Genomic DNA, 24,205 nt, shown 5'->3' with positions numbered 1-24,205 from the left:
AGTCTTTACATTGCTAACTATAGTAAGTAGTTCTGTAACCTGTCTCTGTCTTTACATGGCTAACTATTGTAAGTAGTTCTGTAAGCTGTCTCTGTTAGTTTACTTGTTATGCTCAGATTGCAAAAGACAATAATTTTTGCGGATCGAATTAATCAACCAAATGTTTATTCTTGTTTCTTTTTGAAGTTGACATTCTTTTCCTTTTAATAGCTGAACACGCCTAGTTTATGCGTAACCCATCTCTAACCCTAATAAATTGAAGGTCACATGAAAACCGATTCAAATATTGTTTCTCTTACGTATGTAGGGGAAACACTTGGGATTCAATTGGCTGTTCAGGATGTATACAAATGCAGTCACGTACTGGAGATAGTGTACGCCCGTGTTTGGATATGGTTACATTTTCTTTGCTTAAAGAACGCCTGTAAGCAGGGCAAATTAATATGGAAGATTGAGGGACAGACAAATAACTCCGCTTTATATTTATATGTGTTTGTTCAAAGTCAGGAACCTGGTCGGTTTTGTGTTTATTATAACAAAGTGTAATCGAGTTTAAAAAAAAGGTTAAATGGTTTTATGTTTGAAAACCACTGAGAAGACCATTTAATTAGTAGTTTTTTTTTTACTTTTTGTAATTGTAATGAATTAATACAGTCGTTTTAGCTTATACTGTTATAGATCTGAATTTTAAATATTTATATCCGATAGATGGAAAGAATCTATTTTACGATGCACAAAACAATTATAATATACGATATAAATGGATATGCAAATTTGACGGGAGCCTTTATGAGTAATGGAATCTTAAAAGAACGATGACAAGAAAAAAACGGAACATATACTACAACTCAGAAGGTTACAAAAACTGCTGTCTTAGTCTTTACATGGCTAACTATAGTAAGTAGTTCTGTAAGCTGTCTTAGTCTTTACATGGCTAACTATAGTAAGTAGTTCTGTGAGCTGTCTTAGTCTTTACATGGTTAACTATAGTAAGTAGTTATGTAAGCTGTCTAAGTCTTTACATGGCTAACTATAGTTAGTAGTTCTGTAAGCTGTCTTAACCTTTACATGGCTAACTATAGTAAGTAGTTCTGTAACCTGTCTTAGTCTTTACATTGCTAACTATAGTAAGTAGTTCTGTAAGCTGTCTTAGTCTTTACATTGCTAACTATTGTAAGTAGTTCTGTAACCTGTCTTAGTCTTTACATGGCTAACTATAGTAAGTAGTTCTGTGAGCTGTCTTAGTCTTTACATGGCTAACTATAGTAAGTAGTTCTGTGAGCTGTCTTAGTCTTTACATGGCTAACTATAGTAAGTAGTTCTGTGAGCTGTCTTAGTCTTTACATGGCTAACTATAGTAAGTAGTTCTGTGAGCTGTCTTAGTCTTTACATGGCTAACTATAGTAAGTAGTTCTGTGAGCTGTCTTAGTCTTTACATGGCTAACTATAGTAAGTAGTTATGTAAGCTGTCTTAGTCTTTACATGGCTAACTATAGTAAGTAGTTCTGTGAGCTGTCTTAGTCTTTACATGGCTAACTATAGTAAGTAGTTCTGTGAGCTGTCTTAGTCTTTAAATGGCTAACTATAGTTAGTAGTTCTGTAAGCTGTCTTAACCTTTACATGGCTAACTATAGTAAGTAGTTCTGTAACCTGTCTTAGTCTTTACATTGCTAACTATAGTAAGTAGTTGTGTAAGCTGTCTCTGTCTTTACATTGCTAACTATTGTAAGTAGTTCTGTAACCTGTCTTAGTCTTTACATTGCTAACTATAGTAAGTAGTTCTGTAAGCTGTCTCTGTCTTTACATTGCTAATTATAGTAAGTAGTTCTGTAAGCTGTCTTAGTCTTGAAATGGCTAACTATTGTAAGTAGTTCTGTAACCTGTCTTAGTCTTTACATTGCTAACTATAGTAAGTAGTTCTGTAAGCTGTCTCTGTCTTTACATTGCTAACTAAAGTAAGTAGTTCCGTAACCTGTCTTAGTCTTTACATTGCTAACTATAGTAAGTAGTTCTGTGAGCTGTCTTAGTCTTTACATGGCTAACTATAGTAAGTAGTTCTGTAAGCTGTCTTAGTCTTTATATGGCTAACTATAGTAAGTAGTTCTGTGAGCTGTCTTAGTCTTTACATGGCTAACTATAGTAAGTAGTTATGTAAGCTGTCTAAGTCTTTACATGGCTAACTATAGTTAGTAGTTCTGTAAGCTGTCTTAACCTTTACATGGCTAACTATAGTAAGTAGTTCTGTAACCTGTCTTAGTCTTTACATTGCTAACTATAGTAAGTAGTTCTGTAAGCTGTCTCTGTCTTTACATTGCTAACTAAAGTAAGTAGTTCTGTAACCTGTCTTAGTCTTTACATTGCTAACTATAGTAAGTAGTTCTGTAACCTGTCTCTGTCTTTACATGGCTAACTATTGTAAGTAGTTCTGTAAGCTGTCTCTGTTAGTTTACTTGTTATGCTCAGATTGCAAAAGACAATAATTTTTGCGGATCGAATTAATCAACCAAATGTTTATTCTTGTTTCTTTTTGAAGTTGACATTCTTTTCCTTTTAATAGCTGAACACGCCTAGTTTATGCGTAACCCATCTCTTACCCTAATAAATTGAAGGTCACATGAAAACCGATTCAATTAGTTCGAATTATTCACTTGCAAGTGAATGATTCATCAGCAATGTTTCTTTTTGACAAAATTGAACCAAGCTGGCTGCTAAAAGCGAATTATTATTTCACTATTTCACTTTCATTAACGAATTATTTGATATGACATTTTTTCTTCCATGAATAGAGATCAGGAATAAAACACAAATGTACTAAAATTACAAATCAAATCGTTCCTTACTGAACTGTAATGTATTATATGTTGTATTAAAAAAAAAAAAAAAAAAAAAATAAATACGAAGACTGTTATCAAAGGAAATTCTTGTTATAAAAACTGTGTCAATCTTTTTGTGATATTCTGCTACATCAATGAAACACATATCTTATGTTTGTCATATTTTTGCAGTCGGACAAAGAGTTCTCATGCAGCTATGGGACAAAAAAGCAATTTGACCTTTACACCTTCTGCACTTCGGGTTTGGAATGGGATCAGTCCTCGCTCCGCAAATGGCAAATCCATTCTTGACAGTGTTGGCGCCGTCACTTAAAAATGTCACTTCAACTGTAATGCCAAATGTATCGCTCGTACAAAATATTTTAGTAACATCGATACAAAACACATCGCCCTTTCCCCGAACAAATAGTACTAATAAAAATACTACAGTGGAACATCTAAAAGAATCCAAGATAGAGACAGCATATTTGATTGTTGCAATCGTCATAGCTTCCGTATCGATTGTGTACTTTTTTATCAGTTTTGTTCTCGGCATATAATTTCAACTCCAGAAAAACAAGTTGACGCCAAGGAGAGTAACTTTCGGAAAGTTATAAGATTAGTCGATCCTGCAATATGTACAGATGGTGATAGATGGTATGGTATTCAAATTTTCATTGTGTTATTTTTGTGTTTCTTTAATATAGGCGGTGGTGACGCTTTGTATGGAAAGTTTATAAGAAGTTATTCAATAGACAAACATAATTTTTCAGGCGATGAAGCATCCCTTATAGATACCGTATACTGGATAAGTTTTGCGGTCGGACGATTTATTGGTATATTTACAGGACGGTTCATACCAATTTGTATCTTACTTCCGCATGTTCCGGTTGAAGTATCTGGAGCTTTAGTTACATGCATTCTGTTAGAAATTTTGGCGCATGAAAAAACGATTTATCGTTATGGATTTTAACTGTAATGATTGGATTATGTGTTGGACCAATATTTACATCTGGCTTATGTTGAGCTAATGCTCACCTTGAGGTCACTGGAGTAGCAATTACGTTTATTGTTATGGGTATGATTTTGGGTGCTATGTCATACCTTTGAGTAATTGGATATCTCTATCAGCATCATGGATATGACATGTGTTTTCATCAAATGACATTTTATGGGGCAATTGTTCTTTTCTATACAATTTCAATGTCAATTATAGTGAAAATGCATAGCGGGAAATTTGAAGAGAAAGTAAAAGAAATCAGATCGAACATGAAAAGTCAGAAACGAAAGTATATGTGACAACAAGTGTTACAAATTTGATATCAGACTTCAAAGGTGATACATCTAATAAGTTCAATGGATACTATAATGCTATCGATTCGGATATAATAGAAGACACTCGACTGTAATCCACTCATATCCAAAAAATTGCCTAGAAGAGTTATACAGATAAAGTTATGCAGTATAGTTATTAAAGCTTCAATGCATATATAGGCCAGTTAATTAATTTCTTAATCATATGCATGCAGTATACACGTACACAAACATACTTGCCATATTCATGTACAACAAAATATCGTAACCACAAAAACAAATACATATTATATCGTAAGATGCTCCCCAATGAGACATCAACCCAACAAGACAATCGTTAACGATACATCTAGAGGTAATTATACAGTATTGTGTCTATATATGTCAAGCAAGATACTGTTTCGAGTATAAACAATTGTGAATAAATCTGCCATCTAAATAAAAATCTTCACATAACAAAAACATTTATCATTTGAGATACGACAACCACTTATGTGGTTTATGGTCAAGCCAGGTCACAAGAATATCTGGCGTTTTTACAATAAAACTAGTTTTACGTGATTTCTACCCTCTCCTTTTAATTTCAATAAGTTGACTTACAAAGAGGAAGACAAGGAACATGCAATCAATATCAGTGCAGGAAAACAATTACCTCTAATCGTTACATGTTGCACATTGACACAAGTACACATGGCAATTTTATATACAAAGATAGTTCCCATCTACTGAAAGCAAGCTAATAAAATGTACCTGCTGACATGTAACAATGCATACCATTGTAGAGTAAAGACCCTGCATACTAATGAATATCCGTGAAAAAATCATGTGTGATACATGTATATCTGTAAATTGGGCAGGTATTGGAGGAAAATGTAGTACTACGTCTTAGTCGTTCAATATAAAATTTACATAAGCATGACCAAAAACAAAATTAACAAGTAGATTTCAGAGAACAAGGCAACGAATCTATTCTAAAAAGACAGGAGAGTGCCGTGTCATCACTTTTTTTATTCTGCAAAAATAAAGCAATCACTAAAGCCAAAGAACTGAACATATATGAATACAACACTAAATAGCATGATAGTTTAATTTGTCAGTATGCATGCATCGACGAACGTAAAATTACTATAAACAATCTGCTTTCGATTTGATAGGGCCAACACACTCTACATAAACTGTTCAGCTGTTAACTAACTACACGTAATCACTGCGATTTTCGCCAATAGAAACATCTTCGAGAGAATCATTCAGATATTCGTGAACTGTATCTCATCATGGCGATCTTCTATTTTCAAAATCTTATTACGCTGGTTCAAATTGTCAATTTATGTTTTGATAATCGACTGTATATCAACTGTATTGTGCGACTCAAACTAAAGCAAAAGTTCAACCCTCAAAGCTGAAATACGGTCAGTGTTGAAATTGAACCGAATCTAAGTTTCTTTCTATTTAAAGTCAAAAGATGAAGGCTAGAAGCAACTGAAGAGGCTTGAGCACTGGCGTTAGTGCTTGTATTATAGTTATCAGAGCTTACTTGTGGTTCAGTATTGCCGTTTACTGTCTTTTTGAATTCCCGACAAAAATCTCACCTTTTTGTCGTTGTAGGACCTTATTTATTGAACAAATTAATGAGGAAAGTGCATCAGCTGTCGTAATATCAATATCGTCTTCCGGCTTCAAAAACTGGTTTTCATTCATTGGTTCGACTACAGAGAATCTTCTTCTGATATAGTAAACGTGTCTCTTCTTGAGGCTATAGCGAGAGTAACTCTAATTGTGATTAAAGATTAAAGACTTTTCCTGGTATGTCAGTATAGTAAACGGAAGAAAGGATTGTTTCTGACTAAAATGTTAGATGGAAAATTTACCACTATCAAATGAATCAAATGATTTATTAAACTGTATTAATTTATGCCTTGAAGCACATATTCATTGAAACTTGGTATCGTCGGGGTGATTCTTTAAAAGAAAGAACTATCGTTCTGAAAGAAAATAACTCCATAAAGATATATAATTATATAATTTCAAAGTACATTTCCATATTAAATTTTCTAGTTTATTTTACAGCAATGCATCAATTTTTTATCTTTATAATCATAATTCTTCATAAATAATTAAAAAAGGAGGTTTTTTTACTTGAACTTATGGTGCTATCATTTGATTTTTTTGCTAGGATGTTATTTGAAAAAAAGGCTGGACAGGAGTTTTGAGTAAAAAAATGGCAAGAAGAGCAACTTTTCCAAAAAAAAAATGCAGGATGACAATTTATGTACAAAAAAAGTCAGGATAAACTAATAAAAAATGCAGGAGCAAATAGAGTGAAGAATACAAAGGCAGGACAAAGATCACAACTAAACAAAATGCAGGACAAATATTTTTTTCCTAGACCCCCCCCCCCCTCCCCCCACCTACTTACCATAAAAATCAAATGGTAGCTCCCTAAGTTACCTGTACATCAATTTAATCTAAATTGCTAAAACAACTAATAACCTTATAACAACAGCTAGTATTTTACTTTGTTTGTAGGAATAGAAAGAATATGTATTTTGACCGGTGGCCGCCTATGAAAATTTCTTCCCTATGTATAGGGGAAATTCCCCCCTCCCCTCCCCCCGGCTTCACAGATCCGCGGCCGCCTAAAATTTAGGACTAGCAGGAACACACCATAAATACACAATGTCTGGAATCGTTACAAAGTATCGCTATTTCGTGAGTATTCCTGGCTTGTCTGAGTCCTACTGCTGCCTGCCCTTGTTTCTCTTTTCAGCTGACACCTGGTTTGTTAACTGAGCACATATGCAACACCTATCAAACAAAGGTTGAATAATGAGGTTGCGTTATTGACTTGCAAGCAAATGATACACCAGCAATGTTTTTGAGCCCATTTTGACTAAATTGATCACAACTTACTGCTAATAATGAAAAATTATATATTCTGATTTTATAAAGGTTAGAAACAAAAATCATATGTTTTTGTTCTTGTGTAAAGCATAATTTAAGATAAGATTGAATTTGTGAGCATTATTAAAGCCTTACTTTTTTTTTAAATCATTGCCAATTATGATTATGTGCTGCTTGATATGCTCATTTGGCTTTATGAAAAAGGTATAATTAAAATCATAAAAAATACTAATTATTTATAAATTAATTTACAATTGGTCGAACAATGAAAAACAGATATACTGGGCATATAAGTAAGAAGCTAATATAATTCTTTTAAAGCCTACAATCATAATTTACAATCAATTATTAGATTTAGCTTGGATGATGTTTTGGCCCTCATGAATGACGACTTTAGTATGCGCACTAGATGTATCCTGTTGAAGTTACGTTAAATAAAGCTAATACTAACAATGAACACTGTCATTTCCTTGATCTTGATATCTATATCTCTATGGGAAGATGCATACTGTCAGTTACGATAAAAGAGGTGCTTTTGTCCTTTCCTATTATCAATTATACATTTTTAGATGGCGTCGTTCCCTTGGCGCCATCATATGGTGTTTATATATATCAACTTGTTCGATCCGCTCGTGTATGTAACAAACGTATTGATTTTAACGAAAGAGATCTCTCTATTACTGAAAAATTACAACATGGGTTTTCGATATCACAAACTTGTCAAACCTTTTTACTAAATTTTATCATCGATACAAGGACATCATTCGTAAATTAAATCTAATACGTTCATGAACTTCTCATCCCTTCTTTCATGGTAATACTTCATATAAAGCACAAAAATGTCGTCATTCACATCAAAAACTCATCAAACCTTTAAACATGCTTATGCATCAGGGACTTAGTTACGATACTATTGTCAAGTCATTGAAGATGGCATTTTCTGGAATTAAAATTGTTTCACTAATAGGGTCTTTGCATCGGAAATAAACACATTTACTCTAAAAACTGTTGTTCGTGTTGTTGGCATGATACAGGTTATGGTCTTCTCGTAGAATTCATGATGGCATTTTACTAAACCCCTAACGGGAGGGACTGTGTTTGATTTTCATATGGCGAAGACATAACCTTTCAATCAATTTAATTGAAGTATGTAGCTGGCATGTCAGTAACTGATAGTAGTCCTTTGTTAATTTGTGTTTATTATTGTCAGTTTACTTAGTTTCTTCTGTTACCTATTATAACATCGTGTTTGTTTATTCCATATTGACTAGAGGTAAAGGGGTGTGCGTAGATCTCAAAAACACATCTAACCCCGTCGTCTTTTTACGCTTGTCCCAAGTTAGGACCCTCTAGCCTTTGCTAGTCTTGTAAACATTGTATGTTTTTTAACACATACCCCGTTTCCATTCTCTATTCTATGATTTTATCAAGAACATCGTTTATTATAAAATATTTTAAACAATTGAATATCCATTAAGCATCATATCAAACGTAAGTAATATGATGAAAACTTATTTTAAGTTCTTTAAAAGCGTTATGTGTTCATACCAGCCGACATAGCAGCCAACAAAGGGGTAGTGGTAAAACGTATACACTACATGCAATTTTTTTAGAATAAATTGTTAACTCGTCTACATTTAAGGCCGTGTGCTTCACAGAGTCTCAAATGGTTAACAACCAATTCACTCGCATCTCAGCTACTAATAACTGCTTTTAGTGCTTTTAATTAGTTCCTTACAACAATTCAAAAACTTTTTATTGACTTATGTATTAAAGTGTATAAAATAGTAAAATTAATTATTTTTGGATTGTCAAACACTCTTTGGATGTTTTGAATAGACTACGTGTTATTCGTTGTCTGTTCTATTTGATTGGCAGTTATTAATTTTGGGCTCTGTACACTACACTTCAACACAATCTAATCATACATGTGTTTTTAAATCAAATGGTCCTTTTAAATTTTGTTCTATTGCAAATTTCTTTTCTACCACTCACACACAACTAATATAAACGATAAACATGCTAGATATACTTACTGGAAGACGGGTAAGATGATTAAAGTTGTAAATTTGTCTTTGACTACATCTATGTACGGTTCGGCAATACCGTTTTTAGACATGATTAAGGTATTCATATGTGCACAAGTTGCTTCCCATTTAATAGCAGAGACGTGTTACTGTATTCTAACGAATCGCTGTTTATAGCCAAATTCGATAAAGATTCGTCTAAATCCAATTAAATTGATCCTGAATTTTATGTTGACATTACGTCATGTCATTCTTTTCTCAGACTGTTTTCTTTACGCTAAATCCGTCTGATGTATACTGATTAACAAGTTTGGAAAATATTATTCATTTATTATTTGTAATTAGCTCTGAAATAGCTTCTAGTACTCTAAGATTTATGTTTCGCGCCAATCTGTTTAGTTAAGCCATTTATTATTTTTTTTACAGTTAGTTTTAATGTTTTGCTGTTAAATATCTTCAGGTTAGGAGAGGAGAAATCAGTTTACCTTACAACATTCTGTATGTGCCGGTCCCAAATCAGAAGCCTGTGATTCAGTAGTTGTCGCTTGTTGCTGTCATGTTCGTTCTTTTTTGTCGTGAATATTTTTTTCATGTATCAAGCCATTGGTTTTCTCGTTTGATTTTGTCAATTTTGTTCTGACGTAACCTTTTAAAGCTGACTATACACTATAAGTTTTTCTCATTGTTGAAGGTAGTATGGTGCTTTCATGTGAGCTGGATTCTGTTGAAAAGTTGTGTCATTTACGATCATTCCACATGCCTTTCTTTTACATATGATAATTATAAAAATAAGGAGATGTGGTATGATTGCCAATGAGACAATTATCCACCAGTGTTCAAATGACAAGGTAGAGCAATAAAAGGTCAACATACGGCCTTTAACAATGAAAAACCATACCTTATAGTCAGATTCAAAAGGCCCCGACATGAAAAAAAATGTGACTTAATTCAAACGAGAAAACTAACGGCTTAATCTATAACAATAAAATTTACGAAAAACTTGTATGACGGACATGAACCAACGACAACAACTGAATTACAGGCTCCTCACTCGGGACATCCACATACAGAATGTGGTGAGTATAAACATGTTTGTAAGCGCACAACCCTCGCCTTATCTATGGTCTTACAGCACACATAAGAACAGTCTCTTAAAATCAGTAGATGCAAATAGCGTTTTCATAAAAAACATAAAATGAATTTTGTCAATTATCAGATATATTTTTTATCCGCAAAGATAGAGCACATGCAAGTATGCCAACTAAAAAAAAATACGACAATGTTTGCCTATATGAACATCTCTCATTGAAATGATTATGTTTGTGATAACTGCATGTGCTCAGTATTGCCTAATAACCAATGTATATATGGTATGTATGTTAGCTGTCAGCTGTTACATATGCAAAAATATTTTACGATTGACTTGTCAAATATTTAGCTGCTCTAAAAAGTTTAACGAGGTTTCAAATATTAAAAATGTATAACAAAAATACCGAATACAAGGCAAATTCAGTTGGCACTATAAAACTAGTTGTAGTCTTTTCATCTGAATTTGGGTTTTTAATGTTAAATTAGAATAACAGGTAAAAAAGCTTTTGTGAGACCTCGAAATTGGAAGTATTATCCTTTTTCTATATTTAACTATTGTTAATCAATAAAAAATCACAAAAAAAAATAATTGTGCTTTGGTACTGGCTGTTATCAAAGGGAAACAATTCATTCTCAATCTCAATGTGTTTTAATCACAGGAGAGATAAATCTTGTTACATGAGGAGTTATCTCATCAACTATAGTCTATTTTTTAAAACATCTTCTAGGTATTTAGTTTGCTTATCCATGTTTTATAATTAGTTCCTCACTTTGGAACCGTAAAGAAAACTTTAATAAAAACCCTTAATACTTATTTGCTATGTAATCTTTGTGGATTTAAAAAAAAGAAAGATTCATTATAGGGTAATAAGGGCGCCATCAAATAATTGTTGTGAGAATGACAATTTAAGACATTTAAACATTCAAAATTCAATTGAGTGTTTGAAAGTCTGATTCTTTTTCAATTTATTCTATAGAAAATTTTAAAAGTGACTATGAATTTATTGCAAGAATATTTATTGAAAGAGTACATTTTTATTATTTTGACAACACATTTGTGAAGAGATATTTTGTATTGTTCTTGTATGCGTTGAGGCCATTTATATAGTTGACAGTAAAAAAATACGCATGGGAGTTAAAAACGAGATGTGTTAAAAAAACTGACCATTATTAAAGCAAAAGTCCTGACTCGTAATTTTTGCATATAGGAAACAAATCAGGTAGTATAATATATTTGGTGTCCAAATGATGGGTTGTTAATTGGTGCGAGTCATTGTTACACTGATGAGGGGGTGGACAGAATTATGGGAGCTATGGAATGGGAGGGCTGGAAATGGGAATTTGATAGATGAAAGCTGGAGTCAGGGTGGTGTTAACCGTAAGGAAAGGGTTGTTAAAACAGGGATAATTCATGTTGACGAAAAAATAGGAGTGCAGAGGAACAGAATACGGAGTGAAGTATGATCTTGGGGAGGGAACTGTAAATCAATGCTCCCTGTCCACCCCCTTAATGATAGCCACAAAAGAAAAGGGATTGGGGTCCTGTGTGTAGAAGGAGCAATTCTGCAGGGGATGCGGACCACAGCTTGTTCTAGTTTGTGAACTGATAAATAAGAAGCGCAATTATTACGATCGATTGATGCCTAATGTAATAGCGCTATCTAAATAAAAGAAAAAAAAACTAAAAAAAAAAAACAATGAAACAATATATGATTTATTCAATTTGTATCATGTAGACCAAAAGTAGAGAAATGGAGCATTGAATGACTGCAATAATTATCCGTTTTGAGAAGGCATATGCCAGATGCACTAACCTCATAGGGAGAATTTGGAAGAGGACAGCTTCCCATGGTTGGACTGAACGTCAGTCCACAGACAATTCATCGATGACGATGGAAGTTTAAAACCACCTTGACTGGCTATATAGCCTTCGCCTAGTTACCCCTGTATAGCGCCTTTAAGTGTTTTTAAAGAATTGATCGATATTATTATTCCAAACAACTTATATAAAATGATTAAGTCTTTCAACGAAGGTTATAAATAATTAGCAAAGAAGCAAATACTAAACGTTAGAACCTAAATAAACATCTTTAACAAATGAATTCAAAATAGCAATATCTATTTAATTTAACAAATATGTACTGAATAAGTGTCATGTAAATCGTTAAATATAGAAACACGCAATTTCTATTTTTAAACAAGGGAAATAACAATTACATGATAATCCTATCTGCCAAATGTATTTAGAAACAATTTGTTTTTATAAACAATTACTACATGTACTAATTAGAAAACACACACACACACTGAAGATAACATGTGTTTTAGTTGCCAACTGTACAAGAAACAAACACTGGTTTGGAACAAACTATACACTACGAACGACAACTCGACCTAGTATGTTACTCTTATTTGTTGATAATATAAACAAAAATTGATTTAAAAAAAGCGGTAATATGTAGCAATTAATAAAAATCAGAATGCCGTAGTGAAAATCATCAGGAAATTGATCTGCTTTGCCGCCCGGAGATGCCGATAAGTGAACTTATACAAAATCATGTTTTCAGGGGAAGTGATGAATTGTCCTTGCCAAAATAACAATTAATTCAGGTAATTGAGACAACACCGCTTGCACTGTCCAGCGCTCTAGACCACTCGGCCACCTAGACTGAACTTAAATTGCAACTTTCGGTGGCCTAGTGTTACCTTTCCTCGTCAGTAGAATCTAGAGTTGTAACACAGTACATAATATATTAGGCATGAAGATGGAATTGATTGCAGATTAGCTAAATTATCTATCGCAAAGGATCGCAGGATGCAGTAACAGAAATATTCATACGATAAGTACGTCTAAACAAGTGACAACTCTTCGACAGATACATCCAGATACACGGCTGAAAACACATATTATATTCATAATTACTTTAAATATCTGCACAGCAATGTTAAATCTGCAAATTTGCGGAAGCAAAGTTTTGTTCTTCCCTCGCCGGGATTCGAACTCATGCTATTGGAATATCGAGCCTGCATCCTGCGATCCTTTGTGATAGATAATATAGTAAATGTGCCGAACATGAAAATCGTGCGAAAATCATGCGGATATCATGCGAATTTTCGCACGAAAAACGTCCAAATCGAGCTACATCCGATTATCGGGCGTAAATTTACGCATGATTTTCGAATGATTCACGCATGAAAAATATACGTATAGAGCTACGTGCGAAATACATAAAATAAAGTTACGTATTAAATCATGCGTTGAACAATACACATGATTATCATGCGTAGTCATGGTAAAACTATGTAGTCAATTATTTTTTTTTTTTATTATCTGTCTATGATTAGTTCTTTTTGTTAATGTTTTGACAACTTTTGGCATCTTCTATTTTCATTTACCCGTACACAAATATATAGTGAAATTTTGTATAAATAATACCTGTACAGTTTGATTTTTATGTCACAGTTGTATTGCTGGAACTTTTGATGGAACAGTCAATGACAAAATGCTATACATTTCTGTCATACAGTGAATTGTTGTTTAACAAGGTGAATATTAATGATAACTCTGATTTAAAATCCATTTAAATAATTGTCTTCATGTATATTCCAGAGTAAACAGTGGCGGATCCAGAAATTTTCATAAGGGGACCCACTGACTGCCTAAGGGGGGGGCCACTCCAGTCATGCCTCAGTGATTCCCTATATAATCAACCAATTTTTTTCCCACAAAATCCGCCTCTGGTAAATCAACCATATAAATCCCAAGTATTTCAGTGCTTGTCTTTAGTACATGTCACATTTTGTTTTCATATACTGAATTGTTAAAAATTAGGCTGTTAGCTTTCTCTATGAATTGTTTCACAATTCTTACACCCCAGTTCTATTGTTATACTTCACAGTTTCTATATCTGAAACAAGTGTAAATTGAATAGATCTATTGTTACGAATAACAATGGATTTTGACCACATGGTGTGACGAGCGGGGTTTCTGGAAACCCCTGCTTCTACATCCCGAAAACACAGTCCATTGTTATTCATAACAATATGAATTGGTTTTTTTATAGCATGAACATAAGAGATTACGAATAGTGTTCACTACAAGTTGTTTCAAGACATATTAAAAAAACATATTTCAGGAAATTCCAATAGCGAACAAAATCTTTAGCATCTATTTTGAATAAAAAAATAATCATTTAAATACTCCTTAACTTGAAGCTACAATTTTAATCCCATATGGCAATGTCTTAAAAAACATACATAAAAAGAACTGTTATGTAAATTATACTCTAAAACATATAGTTTACATTTGGACTAAGGCTTAATCATAAAAATAAATTTATTAATGTTTGGATTGTTGAAGATAATGATAACACCCAGGGGCGGATCCAGCCATTTTTAAAAGGGGGTGTCAACCCAGGATAAAGGGGGTGGGGGTGGGGGGGGGGGGGGGGGGTTCCAATGTCCCCATTGAAAAGAATTGATCGTAAAAAAGGGGGATTCCAACGCTCGGACCCCCCCCCCCCCTTTTGAAATGCCCCCAAAACGGGAGTTCATACATACTAGTATGCAATCTGTATGTTTGTATGTTAAGCGTGTCCGGTCGTCCAGTTTCCAATCCAGACACACCTATTCCTCAGAATGTTCGAAATAATGTTTGTTTGTTTAATGTTGAGAAGAGGTTGGGGGGGGGGGGGGGGCTTTTTTTTTATAAAACCGTAAGTTACATGTAAAATAAATTTAAGATAACCTTTATGGGTTATAAATATTGCGTTATCTTTAGAATCTTCTGCCAAATCCAACGCCTGACTCAAAATGCCGTCCGTTTCATACCCGTCCATATTGACAACTGCATACAAGGAGCGTGATGTATTATTTGTTTGTATTACGAAGGCACGATATGGCCAACCTTGACCTGCTGATCCATATAAGCACATGGATTTAACAGGAATATGCAAAACAGCAACTTTGACATTTGTAAAATCTACTCACTTGTCAAAGTTCGAATGAAGACCGTCAAAGTAAGGTTACTAGTGGGGTTTCATTTAAAAAAAATTGTCATCAATCATGGTTTGATATTGTCAAAAAAATGCTATCCCTTCTTTTTCATTTAATATTCAATGTAAACAAATATAGGGTTTAGCATCGGGTGTAAGTTAGTTATACACTTCGGGATACGGTGTGTCTGGATAATTAACTCGGGGTTTCTTATCCAGACACACCTATCCCTCAGTGTATAACTATTACGTCATGTCTGGGCCTTTTTATAGCTCACTATACATGTTTTTTTTTGTCATTGTTGGAGGACATATGGTGACCTATAATTGCTTACTATCACATCATTTGAACCCTGGTGGATAGCTTTCTCATTGGCAATTCAACCAAATTTCCTTACTTTTATAGGATCTTTGAATTATATTTCAAGAGTAATTGATCTCAATAGTTATTGTGAATGGTGTATAGTTTCCTTATTACAGTTTTTGATGTATCAGTTGTCTTCAAACTTTCTAAGTACAAACACAAAATATAATCTTCAATCTTCTAACTTTATTTCCAAGGATTTTTATTCACATTTTTTATTTTCTTGTTTTCCCAGTGCATAAATGTCAAAATAAATGTCTTCTTCGTAAATCAAAATATTATTTTTTGAAATATTTCCCATGTATGTGAGGTAGTCTTCTATATCCTGTATTGGTTATTCTTCACCATGTTCACTGTGAATGCTAACTGAAATTAAATATTTATAAATAATATAAATTTAACTTCAATAAAGTAATGTATAATAATTAAAAGTGAAATACACTTTAGAGGCCCCAAACAGCCTACAACATATATGCCCATGTTAGTTTTAGAATGTCAATAAACTGCCATAATGTCTATGTTTATTGCGCTTTTCTTTGTAAGGTTGCTGTCAAACTGATGTAAGCCTTTCCTTTTACTTTCCCTTTTTTTAAACTTAAAAAAAAGTTGTGTGTATACTCATGTAATAATGTACAGATTTATAAACGAAGAACATTATCGACAATAAATCTATCAAACAATGATGAATTTTGGAGAAATTACTGCCATAGCTGTAACTTGGAAGGACTACTATGAAATGCAAGCTGTAGGTTGAGCCAGTATTTACAAATTAAGCATGTTAAGCCTACAACTCATATGACAGACAAATATTGTAACTTTGAGTCAAAGTTCTTCATTATGTACATAACATGCATAATGAAGAGAACTAATTTTCCCATTCTTTAGATCTGTAAACTAAAGGCCTATCTTGGTGTTGTTATAAACTAATGGCCTATCTTGGTGTTGTTATAAACTAAAGGCCTATCTTGGTGTTGTTATAAACTAATGGCCTATCTTGGTGTTGTTATAAACTAAAGGCCTATCTTGGTGTTGTTATAAACTAATGGCCTATCTTGGTGTTGTTATAAACTAAAGGCCTATCTTGGTGTTGTTATAAACTAATGGCCTATCTTGGTGTTGTTATAAACTAAAGGCCTATCTTGGTGTTGTTATAAACTAATGGCCTATCTTGGTGTTGTTATAAACTAAAGGCCTATCTTGGTGTTGTTATAAACTAATGGCCTATCTTGGTGTTGTTATAAACTAAAGGCCTATCTTGGTGTTGTTATAAACTAATGGCCTATCTTGGTGTTGTTATAAACTAAAGGCCTATCTTGGTGTTGTTATAAACTAATGGCCTATCTTGGTGTTGTTATAAACTAATGGCCTATCTTGGTGTTGTTATAAACTAAAGGCCTATCTTGGTGTTGTTATAAACTAATGGCCTATCTTGGTGTTGTTATAAACTAAAGGCCTATCTTGGTGTTGTTATAAACTAATGGCCTATCTTGGTGTTGTTATAAACTAAAGGCCTATCTTGGTGTTGTTATAAACTAATGGCCTATCTTGGTGTTGTTATAAACTAAAGGCCTATCTTGGTGTTGTTATAAACTAATGGCCTATCTTGGTGTTGTTATAAACTAATGGCCTATCTTGGTGTTGTTATAAACTAAAGGCCTATCTTGGTGTTGTTATAAACTAATGGCCTATCTTGGTGTTGTTATAAACTAAAGGCCTATCTTGGTGTTGTTATAAACTAATGGCCTATCTTGGTGTTGTTATTAGCTATATAAATAAAGGATATAAAGTATAAACAGTACCTCAACAAGAGTGAAATGTCCTGCCTGCTTTACTGACCATTGTTTTTAAGTTAAAAGTCTTTAAGATAAAGGTAAAATTACTAAAAGTATCACAAAAACAAAACAGTTTGAAAGATCTTTGACCCTGAAGTGAAGGTCAGATAAATCCTGTCAGACGGACATATACACCTTAACATTTTTTTATACAGTCCAAATATAGTTGACCTATTACTTGTATTACTTGAAAAACAGACCAAAAACCACAAACTTAACATAGACAAATGAACCATGAAAATGACGTCAAGGTCAGATGAAACCTTCCAGACTGACATGTACCCATTACAATCATTCCATTCATCACATACATGTATAGATGACCTACTGCTTATAGGATTTGAGAAATGGACCTAATCACTGGTCAATGAAGTGAGGTCGAAGTCAGGTGAACCCTGTCTGATGGACATGTAGACGTTGCAAGGAACCCATATACCAAATATAGTTATCCTATTACTCATAAGTGAGAAATTCACATGACAAACGAACTAAAAAAAATTTTCAAGCAGTTGCTGAACCTTGAAAATGAGGTCAAGGACAATGGACATAAGACAGACGTAACATAAGGCATCTGCATACAAGAAATGAAGTCCAGATCTTCTACCTTCTGTAATATAAAGCTTTAAACAAATATAAGTTTACATCGCAGCCACCGGATAGTTATACCTATGGCTATGTTTTGTATACTGTGACGAATTTGTCGCAGGCGACAAAAATTATTCTGATAAAAAAAAAAAAATTAAAAGTGTAAAATAGCATTATATGGCTAAGATTGTAATAAGCGGTTTAAGGCAAATACATAAAGAGTACCCCAAAAATAATTTGGAGAAACTAACAAAATAGAACTTAAAACATGTAAAAGGTGCACAACATGTATATAAACAAGTCTAAATTGAAAACAACGTTCAAACCTATATATATATATATGGTAAAAGATTGTGAGAAAGTTTCAGTAAATTCTAATAAGGGGTTTAGGAGGAGTTGCATATTCTAAATGGGTATCCCCTTCCGCCAAATAAATCAACGACAAAGTCCATGCTTTGGTTAAGAAAACCTTAAAAATAATTTAAAAAAAAAATAACTGGGAATGTGTCCATGATACACAAGTGATGCCCCACCCCTGCATATAACGTTATAAAGGGACATACATTTGTAACTCAAAAACGGTAAAAGTGACGCTACCCAAATTCCTACTTGATCTGAGTTTTGTTGTATTATAAGCATTGTGTATAAGTTTCAAAACATTTGGTTTAGGCAAACTTTAGTTAAAGAACAGAAACGAAAAATTCAGCAATTTTTTTATTTGTAAAGGGGCATAACTCTAGAGTGGTAAAAGTGACGTCACCAAAATCCAAATTCGATTTTTTTTTTAGGTAATAAAATTTGTGTATAAGACTCAAAACATTTGATTGAGGCAAACCTTGAGTAAGAGAACGGAAACGAAAAATTCAGGAATTTTTAAAGGGCATATCTTAAGCTAGCTAAGGAAAGGTAAAAGTAGCTCAACCCAAATTCAAACTTAATCTGTGTTTTGTGTTGTAATAAGCATTTCTTTACAAGTTTCATAAAATTTGATTGAGGCAATTTTACTAAAGTTAGAGAACGCAAACCAATTTCGGGACGTATGTTCGTACAGATGTACAGACAGACAAGGGTTAAACTTAATGCCCCCTCCGTTATGACTAGGGCATAAAAAAAAGATGCAAAATGGGATTATATGCAAAGTTTTAATAAATTATGAACTGGTTTATGCAGAAAAAACAAATACAAATGTGTATTCTAGTCTGCAGATATAACAAAGTCCATGTCATCTAAAAGTAAACTCCAAAAATAATTCAGATAAACAACAGGGGATTCATGACCATTTTCGTATATAAAAGATGGTCAGGTCACTAGGACAAAGGATCAGATCTGATGACAAACTCCCCTATCACTATATACTGTGTGCTCAAGAAATTATGGAGGAGGAATTATTGCATTTAATCTATGCACAACTATTTATGATTATTGACCTTTTTTGTCTTAAAAAAAAGAAAAAAAGAGAGAAATGCATGATGATGACCAAAAATTGAATCCATCAGGTTTAGCTTCATTTGAATTCCCCTAAAGCAATGTCTAAGACAATTTCGAATATCAGTGCAAATCAAATATTATTAAAATACTTTACCCCTTAGACATATTAATTATATCGGAAATTGCATTGCATTTGCTCTCAAGCTTTTATTTCTCTAAGATATTTAGAGAAAGTTTTAAGGAACAATACAAAAAATAAAAGGATTTTTTAGTTATTGCCATAGAACATATAAAACATGTGCAATGCAGGGGACATTGAAACTCTGTTCTTTTATTTAAAAATTCATAAGGGGTTCTGCGGAACCCTGTGTCCCGCCTGCGATTGCTGCTGTCAGTGTTAAAGTGTAATGTTCAGTGGCGGATCCAGAAATTTTCATGAGGGGGACCCACTGATTGCATAAGAGAGGGCCCGCTCCAGTCATGCTTCAGTGATTCCCTATATAGTCAACCAAATTTTTCACCCAAAAGGGGGGCCCGGGCACCCTTGGTCCCCTCTAAATCCGCCTCTGATGTTGAATTAAAAAGGTGAGTCCATTTATCAGTAAAATACAGAAATAAAAATATATTCAACTTTTTCTTAAGATGCTATTTTAGTTTCATAACAATCCATGAAGGTTTACATATTTATCATGTTAATCTTTTTTTTATCCCAGACTGTCTTTAAATGCTTACTGTAACTAGAGACTCTCCAGAGCCTGTGTCGGTCACCTGTATCGACTGTTGTTTTGGAAATCATGTAAAATAAAGTTAAAATCATAATTAATAGTATTAGATACCCTAATAATAATTGAGGCCAAGTTTGGTTTAATTTGGCCCAGTAGTAAAAATTAAAAGCAGGTCATCCCATTGTAGTCTTACAATAGTTACTGAAGACCCTTTATCATTATTTAAATTAGTTTTCAAGTTGTGACCATTTGAAATAGTTTTTTTTACAATTTTCCCTTAGACTTCTATAGTAAACCCCTATGTTCTTTTTTTAGCCAAGGCGGCCATGTTGGTTGGATGACAGTGTCATCAGATACATTTTTCAAACAAGATACCCTATTTCAAAATTGTAGCTAAGTTTAATTTTATTTGGCCCAGTAGATTTAGTGGAGAAGATTTTTGTAAAAGATTACAAAAAATTACGAAAAATTTACTATGAAGGGCAATAACTTCTTAAAGGGTCAACTGACAATTTTGGTCACTTGGCTTATTTGTAGATCGTACTTTGCTGAACATTATTGCTATTTACAGTTTATCTCTATCTATAATAATATGTAAGATAAAAACCAAAAACTGCAAAATTTCCTTAAAATTACCAATTCAGGGGCAGCAACCCAACAGCGAGTTGTCTGATGCGTCTGAAAACTTCATGGCAGATAGATCTTGACCTGATGGTCATTTTTACCAATTGTCTGATTTACATAAGTATCTTGGACAAGGAGTTACACACCTTAATTTATAGTTCATTACCTATAAAGACTTATTATGTAAAAAAAAAAAAAAAATAGACAAAAAAAGAATAATCTAATCAATATAATTTAATGAACACTTATTTAAGAATTATAACAACAATAACCATATAAAACAATAGTATTTGGTAATCGTAAACAAAACACATTTAATGTTTACAAAGGCGCAAGGATTAGAAGTTTCACTATTCACTGAGGGTCACCAGAGTATGCAACGAATTTATTTTATTTGGAAACATTTTCTTGTCAACTATTATTGGGGACAGTCGGTTTGCAATTTTTTAAATTACAATTTTGCAGACGAAAACATTTGCTCTCATGGTACTGATGTGAGGGAATAGCTAAGACATGTTTAGTTTAAAGTGTTATTCTAGGTATAGCCCACGTATTTTCGGAGGCATTTTAAATGACAGTTTAGCACAAGCATTCGAAAAAAATGTTTTTTTATTTACTAGTATGATTAATCAGTGATGCCTATTTAATTTGCCGAAAGAGGTTCTCAAAAAGCTCAGTTTTATATAAAGAAGACAGCAATATTCTGAAAGGAAACCGATTAGTCGAATATCGTTTTAGTATTAGATACTCGGTAATACCGGGCGATACTCGAATACTCGAGTACTCGTTGACACCCCTAATATAGATCATATATATCTTTTATTTACAGACACATACCACTTATGGGATATCTTTGCAATGCAGTTGCTCTCTTGCTTTACTTTGGGTGTGTAGCTGGCAGAAAATGCGAGTTTGAAAACAGTTTCTTCAATACTTGTAAACAAGTTTATAAAGCAGATTGTTCAAATGCACATTCCAGATTTTCCAAAAAGTATCAAAGTGGTTATATTGGATAACAATTTGATAACAACTATACCAGATTATCATTTTAGAAACAACAATAAACTATGTAATATTAGTTTAATGAATAATAAACTGAACAGTTTTGAGGAAAGACGCATTTTATGGAGCCTATAACCTTATAGAATTGACGCTTTACAACAACGAAATAAAAGATGTAGACGAAAATTTTTTTAAGTCCATACCTGCTCTGAAATATTTAAACATTAAGAAGAATAATTATTTTCATTGGCTGAAACTTAATATAACTTTTCCATATTCCTTGCAAACATTGAGAATGGACTTTAAAATACTAGAACAAGACCATATGTTTAACAGTTTTAAAGGACTTATTAATCTGAAAACATTGGACATTTCTGGATTGTCTGGTGAATGCGAATGTAAAACAATGACTCCGGAAACCTTTCAAACTATTCCAAATCTAATACATCTTGATATGTCCGCTTGTAAAATATCTTATATCATTAGAGGAACATTAAAATGTATGTCAAACCTGACATTTTTAGACGCCTCTTTTAACTTTTGCCTTAAATTTGCAGGGGCAGAGAATATTACCTATGATCTTCAAACAACGTCTATCAAGATTCTGAAATTAAACAAAATACATCGAACTTTTGAGCCCGATACAATTGTTTTAAAATCACATATTCGTCATTTAAGGCACACAAATCTAACTGAGTTGCACATGGATAGCAACAGAATTCAGCTTTTCGAGAAGGGTGCCTTATCATATCTTCCACTCACGTTAAGAAGTGTATATTTATCGGACAATATGTTTCATTTTGGAAGTTATTTTTCTGAATTTTACGTAGTACCAATAACTTTCATAAATATCTCACTTCAGTTCAACAGTCATGATCTTCAGGATTTTTATGGTGAAATATGTGTAAAAAAGGACCAAACAGATCCTTTACCAGTTTTATCGAACACACCTAATCAACATGAAGTACAACGTTATGGACAATTGAAACCCAATACACTGCCGTTTAATATTTCTTCCAAATTACAGAAACTTATTTTCAGAAACACTTTGTTTCGATTTAAAATAGAAGCAAATAATGTGTCAGAGAATTCATTAGCATATCTCGATTTTGGATTTAATCTTTTTTATTCCTGGATTGGACCTCTGCTTACTTACAAGAAACTAATTCACCTTGATCTTTCAAACAATTTTTGTTCCAACGTGTCAAAGGATGTTTTCAAGAGTTCCCCGAATTTAAAATCGTTACTTATACATAATAATTTACTGGGATTTGTTCTCATCGATGACATGCATGGTGAAATTCTGCAGCATATTCCTAAGCTGGCAGTATTGAATTTAGCAGACAATCGAATACCGTATTTACCATACAACTTTTTCAAATTTCAGACAATGCTCAATGAAATCAACATTGGTGGTAATTTACTGGAGGATTTGAGTTTTCAAATAAGTCATATGCAAAATCTTTCGCATTTAGATCTCTCAAAGAATAGATTTTCAAGTCTAAATTCGAGGGCACGTGGTCAACTTGAAACGATTATAAAGTCAAATCCAAACTTGACAGTGGATTTGAGTGATAATCCTTTGATATGTTCGTGTGATACCATACAATTTGTCAAATGGATGTCACAAACAAAAATAAAATTTACAAAGTTACAATTTGAAAGTAACAAATGCAAATTGTACAACGGCAACAAGGAATTATTGAAAGAACCAAAAAGGGTATATGAAATTCTAGAAAAGAAGTGTTCCTCTTACACAGACTTAATTGTTGTACTGTCAATCTTCGTTATATTTTTTGTGTTGATCTTGCTATGCGGTTTAGTCTATAGACACAGGTGGACATTACGATTCATGTATTATATGACAAAGAATAAATATCAAAATTCCTCACGAAAAAAGTGCGATGACGAGGAGTACGAATACGATACTTTTATCTCATATGAAGAGGAAGATGCAGTTTTTGTACATAATCATCTTCTTTCAAATTTAGAAGAAGATGCAAAATTGAAATTGTGTATCCACAAGAGAGATTTTCAACCAGGTAAGGATATTGCCGCAAACATTACTTCTGGAATTCACAATAGTCGAAATGTGGTTGCAGTATTATCTCAGACCTATCTTGATTCATACTGGTGTATGTTTGAATATAATATGGCACGAATGGAGAGCATATATTCAAGAAATTGCGAAAATATGTTTATCCTTGTTTCTCTTGTTGACTTGTCAGCAATTAATTTGCCTTTATGTGTTATTGAAAAAGTACATAAGCAGTCGTACATTGAGTATCCTAATGATCCATTAGGTAACATTTTATTCTGGCATAAATTGAAGGAGGTGCTGAAATAAACTTATTGATCTGATTTCAAACATATGATATGTATGAATATATTAATATTTCAATTCATAATAAATTATCTGCTGCATTTTATTACTAATTTAGAAATCTGTAACATTGAAATCGTTTGTCTTTTTTGTCAGTTCGGAAGTCAACTTCAACTAAAATGAA

General features: G+C 33.1%; 2 protein-coding genes across 2 annotated transcripts in view; both read left to right on the top strand.

Annotated features, from left to right (window-relative positions):
* The window catches only part of LOC127714274 (tereporin-Ca1-like), a 470,404-nt gene that overhangs the window by 170,414 nt on the left and 275,785 nt on the right, over window positions 1–24,205 (top strand). The window lies entirely within an intron of this gene.
* On the top strand, window positions 23,320–24,045 carry LOC127715901 (toll-like receptor 4). Its single transcript, XM_052222018.1, has one exon. It carries the CDS (start codon window positions 23,320–23,322, stop codon window positions 24,043–24,045), a length of 726 nt encoding a protein of 241 aa, XP_052077978.1.

This window comes from Mytilus californianus, unplaced genomic scaffold (assembly GCF_021869535.1).
Source record: "Mytilus californianus isolate M0D057914Y unplaced genomic scaffold, xbMytCali1.0.p SCAF_9, whole genome shotgun sequence".
NCBI lineage: Eukaryota > Metazoa > Mollusca > Bivalvia > Mytilida > Mytilidae > Mytilus > Mytilus californianus.
Note: the sequence above shows the minus strand (reverse complement) of the source record. Positions and strands in the feature narration are given on the sequence as shown.